Source organism: Amblyomma americanum, chromosome 2, assembly GCF_052857255.1.
Source record: "Amblyomma americanum isolate KBUSLIRL-KWMA chromosome 2, ASM5285725v1, whole genome shotgun sequence".
NCBI lineage: Eukaryota > Metazoa > Arthropoda > Arachnida > Ixodida > Ixodidae > Amblyomma > Amblyomma americanum.
Genome location: NC_135498.1, coordinates 1,243,833 through 1,257,706, shown reverse-complemented (window position 1 = coordinate 1,257,706; position 13,874 = coordinate 1,243,833). Strand labels below are relative to the sequence as shown.

Sequence of the window (13,874 nt, the reverse complement as noted above, 5' to 3'; positions counted from 1 at the left end):
TTGCACGAAGTGGGATGTGTGGCTCCATCTAGTGGCACATTAAAGCACTACAAACTTGCGCGCTTTTTTGAAGTTGTGCTTATAACGCTTTGTGCGTTGCTTTGGCAAATAACACACGCGAGGAGTGTTCATGGCCGAGACATAAGGAAGGCAAAATTCTTGCAGCCGGTTATTTGAAAGTGTCAGCGCTTGACGCATTTCAGTCGTATGTGAAGGCTTTCCCTGATTTCATTACCTCACTTTTCCTTTCTTCCCGGTGACTGGCAGGATTCAGCAGGGACTATGTGTGCACAACGGATAGCTGCATCAAAGAGGGTACGTTGAACTTCGTGATTTGCTGCTCTCGAGGAAACCATTATGCAATGACACCAACTAGCTGACGCGTACATTTTGCTCGGACGTATTTGCTGAGACAGGCTTGCCCGGGAGTCAGCCGGAGAGGTTTCTGTCCCTAGGTGGTGACTAATGCTCGCGGTCTTCGGCCGCATGACGCCGCCGGTGTGCCGTGCAGGAGAGCGGCTGGCGGGGCTGGTGGATCCGGTGTTGAGCCCGTGCGACAACTTCTACGAGTACACGTGCGCCACCTGGGCAGAGGAGCACCCGGTGCCCCGCGGCGCCCAGAAGGTCTCCTACCGTTCAAGCCTGGTCGACTACGTCGAAAAGAAGCTCGACGACATGGTGCGCGGTAGGCGTGCTCCATAACGTGCTCTCACCCAACCTCTCGTTGAGCAACTTGGCGCAGGTGTTTTTGCTTTGTTTGTCGCAACATGTTGGAAACTGCCTTTTTTCCGAACATTGGGAAAACTGCCCCTGAAAGTCAGCCCACATATTTTGTAAAGGAGTTGGAGCTTGTACAAGCGAAACTTTTGGTGCTCGGCGCTTGTTAGTAATGCTCATTATGTGCACTCACAATAGCGGTATCGACCGCAGACACAGCAGTAGTAATATGGGCCGCGGCTGCATCTACGTGCAATGCTGCAAACATAGATAGGTCTCCAAGGCGGCTCATTTGACGCCGAACGCACGAACCTCCTATATTTGTTCCAGAAAAATAATGGCTCTTTGTCCCACGGCTGAAAGGGCAATATTACTGGGGAAAGAATTTTTCGGCCACGTGACAGCTCTATGAATTATCCGGACCAATGAAAAACTAGGCGTCATTAAAAAAATTATCGAACACTAGCTATTATTTCTATTCTCTAATTTCTTGCTGAAAAATTATGAGCATTTTGTTTCCATATCAGCCAGCAATTAACTGCTAGCAGAAAATGTTTTATGTATTTCTTTTATTCTTAGCCTGAGAAGTGTCATTTTTCTTTACATTTCTTTGAAGCAATGTATGCGACACTTGAACACAAGGAAAGGTAGAAAGAAATTGCTTGCTGTTTAGCATTGCTAACCACGAAACATCGCGCGAATGCTGGTGTTTGCAGATGTGGACACTAACGACACGTAGCTGAAAGCGCAATTGAAGGCCGTTTTTTCTTCCTTTCCTGACTTGCGCACAGATAATAATAATAATAATAATTGGTTTTGGGGGAAAGGAAATGGCGCAGTATCTGTCTCATATATCTTTGGACACCTGAACCGCGCCGTAAGGAAAGGGATAAAGGAGGGAGTGAAGGAAGAAAGGAAGAAGAGGTGCCGTAGTGGAGGGCTCCGGAATAATTTCGACCACCTGGGGATCTTTAACGTGCACTGACATCGCACAGCACACGGGCGCCTTAGCGTTTTTCCTCCATAAAAAGACGACGATGTGCAGTGCGCAGCGCGAGGGTGTGTTGCAGTTCAGCACGAGGCGTGATGGGCTGCGGCGATAGCACAGTCAATAAAGAAAAAAAAGCGGCTATAGCACACTGCTCCCCTGTCCTTCCGCCTTCCAATCTATCAGACTACATACTATTGCCACTCTTTTTCCCGTCAAAACTTTCCTGTATCCAGCAATTAACCGCCTGTGTCTTGGCCACTCCACTGTAGTGGGTATGTACCAGCAACGTCTGAGGCCTTCCTTCCTTCCTCTCGTGCAGTGACCAGCGAAGCGGATCTGTTCGCGCCGCTGTGGATTCGAAACCCCAGCCGCGGCAATATTTATTTTATTTCTCCAGGTTATCCAAGGTCACCTTCATTCAAAGTCTTGTTTATTTCCCGCCATTTCACTTGTCACGTAACTAACTTAAGAGGCTTCACCACAACGGCATTTTCCTGGTTACGAGGCCAATACTGCTTTCGCGAAGGGTTTTCTGGCGGGCTATTGGTGCTTCTCGTTCATGATTAAACTGCGCGAAACAAACAGGGACAGAGACAAGAAACACGTACACACACAGAGCGCAGTCTTCCAACCTTCATTCGAAAACGCTTCAGCATTCCTTTTATACGCAACAAACCACCACATGGCACGGCCAGGATTCAACACAGCAGATACGTTTAACAGCCGAGTACAGCCAATCTGGAGAACCAATCTAAAAAACCCCAAGTGTGTGCATGCCTAAACACTTTTGATACCTAGATAAAAGGAGAGAGGAAGGTAAAAAGCTGACGGTGAAACTAAAAGTTCAAAAAAAAAACGAAATATGGAAACGGCCGAACGATGTATTACGAGCGAAAACACTAAGCAAAAGGGATGAGACGTGGAACCAACAGAAACAACAGTAAAAGATGAAGGTGCAAGCCCTAAAAAGAAGTAAGCAGAAAAGCATAAAAGCGAAACCATATGAATGATAGAAAACAAGATTAACAACGAGGCTAAAACCATGAAACCGAGAGTGAAATATGGAAACAACAATAAACAAAGGTAAAGGTGACGCGAGAATGACAAAGGCCAATGCCAGGCTAAATTATCTGAAGGATGGAAACAACAAGTAACAAGAGTAAAGGTGCAGGGTTAAAAGGACAGTTTAGAGTCTTACTTTCTAAAAACGAGATTTCTTTATTCGAAAGCACAATGAACGGTACGTTCAGACAATTGTTCGCACAACTGAGGCCTTCTTAATCCCATAGAATGCGAACAATTGTGAGAGCACACCGCCCATTCTGCTTGAAGAACGGAGGTTAGTTTGTGCTAGAAAACTAGCCACCCTGTATACGCAACGCCTTATGACCTCGGCCGTACCAGAAGCTTCGAAGAATGCAAACATTATCTTAATTCATAAGAAAGGAGACGCCAAGGACTTGAAAAATTACAGAATGATCAGCTTACTGTCCGTTGCCTACAAGGTATTTACTAAGGTAACCACTAATAGAGTCAGGGCAACCTTAGACTTTAACCAACCGAATGATCAAGCAGCTTTCGTAAAGGATATTCCACAATATATCATATTCACACTATCAATCAGACGATAGGGAAATGCGCAGAATATAACCAACCCCTTTATATAGCTTTCAACGATTACGAGAAAGCATTTGACTCAGTGGAAGCCTTAGCAGTCATGCAGGCCTTGCGGAATCAGGTGTAGATGAGTCTTATGTGAAAATGCTGGAAGTCATCTAAAACGACGACACAGCTACCATAGTTCTCCATAAAGTCAGAAATAAAATTCCAATAAAAACGGGTTTCGTGAATGGAGACAAGATCTCGTCAGTGCTATTCACCGTCTGTTTACAGGAGGTATTCCAAGGCTTGGATTGGTAACAGTTGCAGACAGGAGTTAATGGAGAATGCCAAATTAATCGGCGATTCGCTGATGTCCTTGCCCTGCTAAGTCACTCAGGAGATAAACTGCAAAGCACGACCAATGATTTAGACAGGCAGAGCAGAACGGCGGATCTAGAAATTAACAAGCAGAAAACCAAAGTAATGTTCTACAGTCTCGCAAGGGAACAGCAGTTCATAATTGGTAGCGAGGTGCTGGAAGTGGTAAGGGAATACGTCTACTTAGGGCAGATAGTGACCACTAATCCGGATCATGAGAGGGAGATAACTAGGAGAATAAGAATGGGGTGGAGCGCATACGGCAGGTTATCTCAGATCATGAATAGCATGGTTACCAATATCCCTGAAGAGAAAAGTATACAACAGCTGTATCTTGCCGGTACTCACCTATGGGGAAGAAAAGTGGAGGCTAACGAAAAGGGTTCCGCTTAAGTTAAGGACAACGCAGCGAGCCATGGAAAGAAAAATCATAGGTGTAACGATAATAGACCGGAAGCGGGCAGAGTGGGTGAGGGAACAAACGTGGTTTAATGACATCCTAGCCGAAATCAAGAGGAGGAAACGGGGTTGGGCAGGGCATGTGATGCGAAGCCAAGACAACCGCTGGTCCTTAAGGATAACGGAGTGGATTCCAAGAGAAGGCAAGCGTAGCAAGAGGCGGCAGGAAATTAGGTGGGCGGATGAGATTAAGAAGTTCGCAGTCATAAGGTGGGTGCAGCTGGAAAAGGACCGGGTTAATTGGAGAGATATGGGAGAGGCATTTGCCCTGCAGTGGGTGTAGTCAGGCTGATGATGATGGTGATGATGATGATGATGATGATGATGATGATGAAATCACGCAGGTTGCATGCGTGATGTGTTCATGAAGTAAGAAAAAGTGCGTTATCCACACTTGGGACCAGGCATATATACTGCATCGTCTCTGTTAGGCGAATAACTGCTGTAACATGAAAGTAATAAGAGGACCAACTGGGACTGGAAAAGCACAAACGACAGGATGCGCCGTTTTCTTATCCTCACAAGAGTTTTGCTTGTTGTAACATATTTTGGGGGGCGAGAGGGAACAAGAGAAGGAAGAAGAAAAAATGTAAGGCCCAATGAAAAAAAGTCACTTCCAGGTACTGAGCGCGCGTACCTCTGCTCGCAGGGATAGGGGGAGGGGGGGGGGCGGGTCCTGACACCCGCTTCGCTTAGGGTGAGAAGGAGGGGGGGAGAGCATGCGAGCGTAAGCAGTTCCCTCATAAGCGCGCTTGGATGCTCATTGTTGGGGACTTGGGGTTTGATTCAGCTAGAGGGCCAGAGGAGCAGCCAATAAAGAAGCGTTTTTGCTTCGAAGAGCGCATAGCTTTACTTAAGTGGCGAGGAGACTTCGTAGAGAAATACGGAATCGCATCGTTTTCAAATAATGAGGTAGCTCCTCTCCGAGCAGGGCTGGTAACTTTATGAAGTCCAAACCACCTCCAGATCCCCAATAGAAGAACTTGGAACCCCAAGGGCCACATCCGCAAAGGTTGTCGGAAGGGTTCGTAGCTGGAGCGTAATGGCATTTCCCTAGGGGACGTTTTGGAACCTTCTCTCGTCGACTGGCCAATTTGCTTCTCTGCATCGGCCCGGTCAGCTGTACTTCTGCTGGCGGCGGCTGCTTTGTCGGCACTTCGTGCTACGCCCGCGTCTGGGACTTGTAACGGGGGGCGTGTATTCCTCTGAAGTTTGCGCGGATTTACGCCACTGGCTGCTCGTGTTAGTAATCTTTTATTAAAACCGGGCAGGTACGATGACGCATCGGGTAAACACAGTACGTGAGACGACAAGTGGGAGCACGACCGCCTTAAGTACGCGGCAGATTAGCATCTTGAGCAGCGCCACTGCCGTGCTGTGCAGTGGAGTGACATCCAAGTCGAAATCAAGAGGAAGAAATGGGCTTGGGCAGGCCATGCAATGCGAAGGCAAGATAACCGCTGGTCCTTGAGGGTAACGGAGTGCATTCGATAAGAAGGCAAGCATAGCAGGGGGCGGCAGAAGGTCAGGTGGGCGGATCAGATTAAGAAATCTGCGGGGATAGGGTAGCCGCAGCTGGCGAAGGACAGGGTTAATTGGAGAGATATGGGAGAGGCATTTGCCCTGCAGTGGGTGCAGTCAGGCTGATGATGATGCAAATTCGAAGGGCTGTCGATCGCATTATCAGACACTTTTTTTCCCAAGAATATTTCTGAAATTTCTCCGTGTGACAGTGTGAGGAAGAGCCATAAATTTTCTGGAAGAAATCGGGGAAGGTCGGAATGACCCAGATTTCGTTATGCATCGTACAGTCCATTGATGCGTTCACAGATGATCCAAATGGCAATTTCTTACAGTGAAGTGCAGGGCTGCCTCGGCGCCAACACACTCGAAATCTTCAAAGGTCTGATTAAACGTATTATGGAGCACACTTTCTCCGCTGAAATCCTCGTCCAGGCGCGGACAAGGAACTGCCGTGTTTCCTTTCCGTTTGTTACGAATGTGAATGGACTTTGCCAATTATGTAACTGAGCAGCCGAGACGACCGCAAGGCACGCACCAACAGCTTTAGCACTTGAGCTGCCGATTTATGATGAAGGCAGATTAAGACAGACTAGCGGGCTGTTGAGGCTAGACAATACTGCAAAATTTCTCAATACCACACGTGCTGAAAAAAACTGAGGAGATGGCGGCGAAATGCGGCAGAAATGTCCATGCACCGAAATGTACATCTGCACTACGGCTTGCCTGAAAGCGCATGCGTGTACCTTTGGAGCGTAAAGGAGCACTAATCCAGCAAGTGTGAAGTATGATAGCAAACTACGTGTCACGAGCCTCCCACGTGCGAGTTGCCGCTCTGGGTTTGCGCCGACCACGGTGCGAGGTGCTCGAGAATGCCATTAGGTATGGATGGCCGTTCAAAAAAAAAATACATGAAAAAAGAGTCGACTACGACAGCCGGTAAAGCGAAGTTTGAGTGCAGTTCTTGACGGCTGGCAGGTGGTGTGTTGCAGCCACCTTCCGGTTGTCCATTCCTCCGCCGTGGCAGGTGACGTTTCGCTTTGCTGCTGCCTGTCAGCTAGGTGGCGTGTTACGGTACGGCGCGGAATGCAGCAACGGCCGCCTGCGCTCCAGGAACGTTGATCTTTTTTTTTTAGCGGTGTTCAGCCAGCTAAACCATCCAAGGAGCATTGGGGGAACTTCGCCACACGTAAAGTGTACCGCGCCTGTGGTGAGCGCGCAGCTGGGATCCTTAACCAGCACTCCATCGCCATACCAGAGCAGTAGACGAGATGGCCACGTGTCGCCTACTGCGCTCAATGATGTTTCAAGCCGTAGCAAAAATTCCCCCAATTATCATCCAAATTTCCTCTTTCAGGCCCTTTCACTATGCAGGAGCTTGAAAACTACGTTAATTCTGGAAAAGTGACTCAATCTCGTTTTAAAATTCTCTCAGACTCGATAAAAACTCTCTTCGCACTAAATTTCTCTCTCGAATTCCCTGAAAAATGGAAAATTCCCATCACTGACGCCACACTCGCGCAAAATAGTAGCAATATAGCGCCCAGGAAAAGTAGTTTGATTTTGTATAAAGCTTTGTCTTCTTTCGGCACCGCTGCAAGAGATGGTGTCCTCTTTCAGCCGAGTTGCGGAAGGTGCTGTCCATGCCTCTGGCGTTCAACTTCCTTTCGAGCCATGTGAAGGCCATCCTCATGAGGAATGCATGCATGGAAGTTGGTAAGTGGCCGCCGACTGAGACGCTTCGAGCGCATGACCGCGGAGTACATACGTGTATGTCAACGCAGAGCGGCTGGAGGACCGCGGCCTGGGACCCCTGCGCGAGGTGCTGCAGAGCCTGCACCTTGCTGAATGGCCCACGGTCAAGATCGACTTCAACGAGTCACTCATTGAGCGCGTGGCCGGGGCGCTGGGCTCGCGGCTGGGCGTCTTCCCGCTCTCCTCGGTCGACGTGGACCGAGACCCCGACAACCCGGCACAGTTCGTCATCACGGTACGCCCCGGAACTGGAGGCACGCTGCTCGGGCCATTTTAGCATAGCCGCATCCAGTCACGCATGACGTCACGTGACAGGCGACGTTATACCTGCAGGGAACGCCGGCGAGTTTCCTAAAGAGCACTTCATATAGTACTTCATCCATTATCCGATCGACGGCGATATGTGTCAAACCTTTTCGGCGGGCGTTAGAAACTCGAAGCTTCACTACTCTGATTTTATTTAGTTTTTGGTGGAATTTCGCCCTCGGTAGGTATTGCTGGTTTCCTCCCTAATTGCTCGCTAGTTTTCTAGTCGATTTTTACCACTGTGAGTCAACTACCCTCCTGTACAGGTATTCAAATACCTTAGATGCCCATCTGCTATCGTCCAGTTTCTTCACAGAAAATTTTACTCTGAGCTTCCTGCGCTTCAAGTGATGTCCAGCCCTTGTACTGCCTCGTTTGTGATTTTGCAGAAGGCACCTAGTACGATTCTGCCAACAGTTCTCTTATTTTTTGGTAGGTTGGACTGAACATACGCGCACAACCGCATTCCCAAAAGTAAGGCCTGGTTCCTTTCCAAACACCCCCGAGTACTTCGTAACAGTTGCATTTTCGCTTCCTCATCGTGGCACCTTTTCTTTCGCTCTGGAAATCTTTTTGTGCTTTTCCATGTATGTCTGTCCTTCGGTTACCCATACCCCGAGATATCTGTATTCCGCCAGACTGGCTATCTCATGGCCCTGCAGTGTGAGCACCTGATCTGTGGAATCGTTAAATATCATCAAACCTGACCTAATTGTGCTAAAGGTAAAGCCTAGATTGCCTCGTTCGTCTCCACAAGTATCAGCCACAATCTGTAAATCTTCCTGGCTATCAGGGCACTATCATCAGCATGCAATAGCCTCGGCCGATGCTGCACTGGCACCATTCCGCCTAATTTGTACGGCAGATTGAAGCTGTCTTGTAACCTTATTTCCATAGCTATCGTACAAATCGTGAACAGCAGCAGTGACAACCCTGCCTTAATCCTTTTTGCGCCTCGACTGTTGTTGCTCTTCTTATCCCTTCCCATGCGATCTCAGCTTTGTCGTCTCGGTATATTTCTACGCAAATTCTGATAGCATTTCATGGCCGACACTTTCATCTTTGAGTCTGCTGCACAGGAGCTCACCATTTAATTGCGCCCAGGAAGACTAAATACCTGTTTACCGCCCGAGCTCTTTCTAAACATTAGGCATAAGCACGAATCTAAACGCCTACCATTTCTGAACCCATTCTGAACTTCTCCCACTACCTTATTACTTTCTGTTCACCTCTGTCTGCATTTTTATTTTCACCGCCTGCATTGCCAGTCTGCATGGAACCGAAGTTATGGTCTGAAGAATTTTGCGTTAGCCGCATCTCCTTTCCCTTTATAGATCAAATTAATTTCACTGCGTCGCCAGCAGTCCGGAATTTGCTTAATTGATATGACTGCTTCCAGTGCATTTAACAACGTTTCCTTGCTGCTGGGACCAAGTTGATTAAATACCTTGAATGGCCTCTGTGTTCAATCGCGCAAGTTCGCGGCAGTGGGTGATGCGGGAAGTAAATTGTTCGCGGAAGGGTGCTGAATGCGGGATGGGGACAAAAAAGAAAGATGCTTTCATTACGAAGATACGGCAATAGACAAGGAGAGAGTAACCAGTTCGTTGGAGCGGAGTATTGTAGGCAAAGGTAGCAAATGGGAGCAGGGAGTTGGCATGGTCAGGCTGAAGATGGCTCGAGAGCCTGCCCAAAAGGGTCCGATGAAAGCGTTTTGTGAAGCGACTGGTTTGGCGGTGACAAGCAGATGTTGTTATGTGGGTGGCATTCGAGGCATGAAGAACTTCCTCCAAGATGGCGGAGAGAAAAGCCTTGCCACGGTCGCTGAGAAGAATACGAGGGTCTCCGTGCCACAGAAGAGTGGCGTGCAGGAAAAAATGAGCGATCTCTGCATCTGAGGTGAAAGGAAGAGCAGCAGTTTCTGCGTATGTGATGAGATGATCCACGGCGGTAACTATCCAGCGATTGCCCGCAGGTGTCAACGGCAAAGGTCCGTATAGCTCGATGCCGACAACGTCGAACGGAGTGAATGGGCAAGGAAAGGGTCGTAGAAGGCCTGCAGAAGGTTTTACAGTGTTTGCAGGAAACACAGGAGGCGACGTGTTTTTTAGTGTTGGTCGAAAGGACCGGCGAGAAGTAGCGGCTTTTAAGGCGATCGTAGGTCTTCTGGAAGCCCATGGGACCAGCTGTCGGATCATCGTAGAACGCTTGCAACAACTGACGGCAGAGGGATCGAGGAACAACAGAAATCCAGGAGTGGCCGAGAGGGTTGTAACTGCGCCTCAACAGCGTGCCATTCTGTGTCACGAAATTGGTGAGTTGACTGCGCAGTCGTGCGTTCTGAGGCTCCGAAGCAGCGGCGAGACGATCGATCAGAATTCGGCAGTAAGTACCGATCTTTTGTTCGCAGGCGAGATCTCTGGGCACGGAGGGGGAGACGAAATCAGTGGGGGCAGTTGTCATGAAAAGAGACGGGGTCTCCTCAGGACGGCCTGGAGACGACGTTGTTGGGGTAGGCGGCGAAGTGAGCGGACAACGGGAAAGCGTGTCGGCGTCCTTATTTTGTTTGCCAGATTTGTAAGTGATGGTGAAATTGAATTCCTGGAGGCAGAGAATCCAGCGCCGAAGCCGCCCAGACAGGTTCTTTAAGGAGGCCAACTAGCACAGAGCATGGTGGTCACCGACGATTGTGAAGTGTCGACCGTACAGAAAGGGGCGAAACTATTGAATGGACCAGTCCACGGCGAGACACTCCTGCTCACTGGTGGTATAGTCCTGCTTTGCTGGAGTCAGTGTACGACTCGCCTAGGCAAAAACCTCTTCGACGGATGAAACTTGTCGCTGCAAAAGCGTAGCGCCGAGACCATGCCCGCTGGCATCAGTGTGCAGAATTGTTGAAGCAGACTCAGCAGAATGGCGCAGTACCGGATCGAACGTGAGAGCTTGCATATGTTCTCCAATTGTTGGCTAGCAATCGGCGGACCAGACGAAATTTGTTCCAGCAGCCAATAGTTTGTGTAGAGGCAAAGCGATAAACGCGAAGTTGCGGATGAAGCGACGAAGGTAGGATGCCAGTGTAAGGAAACTGCGAAGCTCTATCGCACTGGACGGACGTGGGAAATGCAGCGCAGCCGCAAGTTTGTCGAGGTCAGGTTGTATGCCATCCTTGCTGACGACGTGGCCAAGCGCTTCAATAGATTTGGAGGCAAAACGACATTTTTTTTTGTATTGAGCAGAAGGCCAGCCCCTGCAAGCGTGGTTAAAACTTCATCCAGGCGTTTAAGGTGGTCACAAAAGGTCGATGAAAATATGACTATCGTCCAGGTAACAAAGGCAAGTTTTCCATTTGAGGCCCCGGAGAACTGCATCATTCACTCGTACGTAGCGGGAGCGTTGCACAACCCGAAAAGAATAACATCGAATTCGTAGAAGCCATCCGGGGTAGTGAAGGCTGCCTTTTCTTTGTCACCTTCATGCATAGGGATTAGCCAGTAACCGGATCGCAGGTCGAGGCTGGAGAAAAATTCGGCTGCTTGCAAGCCGTCAAGGGAGTCGCCAATACGAGGAAGGGGGTATACATCCTTGCGGGTTGTCTCGTTCAGGGCACGATAATCGACGCAGAAACCTGCCGAGCTATCCTTCTTGTGCACTAACACGACTGGGAAGGACCAAGGACAGGACGAAGGGCGTGTTATGTGACGACTGACCTGGATAGTCTGGCGTTCGGAACTAGACGCTCGGTACGGGCGGCGACGAACGATCTCAGAGCCGTCAGTTTTGATGCGATGGGTGGTTGCATAAGTTTGGCCCAAAACTGCGGAATGTATGTCAAACAAAGAGTAGTGCTTCTTCAAGACGGAGACGATGGCTTGTCTGAGGTGAGGTAGAGGCTGATCGTAGCGGACAGGGTCTCACCAAAGGAAGCAGAGGAGGAAGTCAGTTGCGCGGCTTTGCAAGGCGAGAAAATAGTCATAGGCTGAGCGCTGGCGATTGAAGCGACTACAAAACCTTGGCGCAGAAGAATAGGCTCAGGCGTAGTGTTCGATGCGGCCAGTACAGACGAAGCACGTGAAAAACAAAGAGGCGACGTAACAATAAAAATTCCTCGGGGACAGAAAGCGCAGGCTCGGTACTACCAATGCGTTCCCATCGGAAATGTGGGCGTAAAAAACTGGAATTGCATCGTCGCAGCCAGGATACAGGACATGGTCAGCGTCTGTAACGAAGCGGACAGGCGGCGGGTCAGGTGGCTCACTGGTGGCGGTCCGAGTAGCCTCGAGGGATGGTTGGCCTTTACAGCGGACGCTGATGAAAGGAAATGCCAGCCGAGAATGAGTTGATGAGCACCGGAAGATGCACAGCGAGTTCGATGTGCTGGCGGATGCCCTTGTTAGTGATTCGAGCGGTACACTGTCCAGAAGAATGTATCGAAGCCTCATTAGCAGCACGTAAACGAGGACCGAAGTACGCACTTTTTTCAAAAGAAAACAGCGGTCGCGTCGGATGACGGAGAGAGCGGCACCGGTATCAATTGGTGCTTCGACAAGAGCTCCTTCAACTTCTACGAACAACATATTGGACGAGGCCGGAGGTTGATTCGCAGGATGAGGTCGCGGTGCATATTTACCTACGGAAACTGCACAAGTCAGTTTTCCGGGCTGCGGTCCGAGGGCCGAGAAGGTGCGTGCGGAGGCTACGGAAAGGTTACGGGGAGCGGCGGCGCGATGCACGGATGTGCGAGGCTCGGTCAGCAGGAGTCGGCGGGGAACAGGAGCGACGATGATCGGGATAGTCGTAGTTCGGGCGGTACGGAAACTGCGCGTACATGTCGGGGATCACTGTAACCAGCACGCATTCACCGGCGAAAGACGCATGCTCATTAATTCCGCAGTAAAAACAAATGGGACGGGGACGCCACACAGGCGGATAAGCTGCGGTGGAAGGTCTTGAAGAAAGAGCGGCGCTGCACAGGTTCAGAACGGGATGGCAGGAAAGGTGACGGTGGCGTCGCTGCAGCCTCAGCATACGTCGGGACGCAGCGAGAGACGGGAGGGGTTGGGGGAGCTCTCGATTAATCTGGCGCGTGAAGGAGTCTGTCTCGTCCTTGATCATGTCATGCAGACTGGATGCAGCAGGAGGAGGTGGGAAACTGGCGGCAGACGATGAAACGGCGCCGTGGAGCTCTTTGCGGATTATGGAACGAATGAGCGTGGGCAAGTCTGCATCAGTAGAGGGGCAAGAATCTCACGTTTCTTGAAGCTGGTTCGACTGAAGGTCGTCAAGACGCTGGCAGCTGGTGCAAATGTCCAGTAACGAGAAAGGGTTTGGGCAGCTAGAACACTGGAGGCGAACCAGCCGATGCCTTTCAAGCATGTCCTTGTTAACACGGCGTCAAAGAGCGAGCACGACCTCAGTGTAGGATGTGTAGGACTAGATCTCCTGGAAGCTGAACGCGAGTGCCCAATTTTTTTTTTCTTGTACATGGCAGGGCCAGCGCCGACGGTCCCTGCGAAAGATGTGGCGAATCTGCGACGTGAGGTAGGACCAGTCAGGAATAGCGTCTTCATGGTTGAGAAACCAAGTCTTGGCCACATAGGATAAACAAAATGAGACGTTGACAAGCTTCATCTAAGCGGTTGAAAGTGCTTACGCGGTCGTATTGCTGCAGCCAGTCTTTAACGTCATAGCCACGAAGGCCCGCGAAAACGGGAGGGTCGTGCTGGCTTCTCAAGCGGGCTGGGCTGGCGGCGGTGTTGTAGGGGTTCCAGTGGGTCCCAGGCAGCCGGCAGAAAAGGATCGGGGCCGAGAGGAAACATGCCGGTGAAAGGACGGTGGACTGTGGTGGGCGACTTGGGTAGACGTGCTCCATGGGGGCAGGTGGGGCGACCAGAACGGAGCTCCAGGGGGCTAGGGAGAGGTACAGGGGCACCAAGAGCTACCCCCACCACGTGTGAGACTGAGAACGCCCGAAGCAGGCTTTGTTGCCACTCGCAGGAATGGCGTTCGCGACGAAGATGACGATGGCCGGGAGATGATGAATATAGGGAAATAGAGATGAGGTTCACGCACAATGCTTGCAATATCAAGGAAGGCTGTGCTGTTACAGATCATCTTAATTTTCAGCAGAATGTGTACTTGTAAGCAT

General features: G+C 50.0%; 1 protein-coding gene across 1 annotated transcript in view; it reads left to right on the top strand.

Annotated features, from left to right (window-relative positions):
* LOC144118313 (neprilysin-1-like) overlaps positions 1-13,874 on the top strand; it is a 73,034-nt gene that overhangs the window by 14,250 nt on the left and 44,910 nt on the right. The window contains exons 8-11 of the mRNA XM_077651277.1: positions 268-315; positions 512-685; positions 7,289-7,384; positions 7,453-7,658. Of these exons, the coding sequence (XP_077507403.1) occupies positions 268-315; positions 512-685; positions 7,289-7,384; positions 7,453-7,658 (524 nt within the window). The remainder of the gene's footprint in view (positions 1-267; positions 316-511; positions 686-7,288; positions 7,385-7,452; positions 7,659-13,874) is intronic.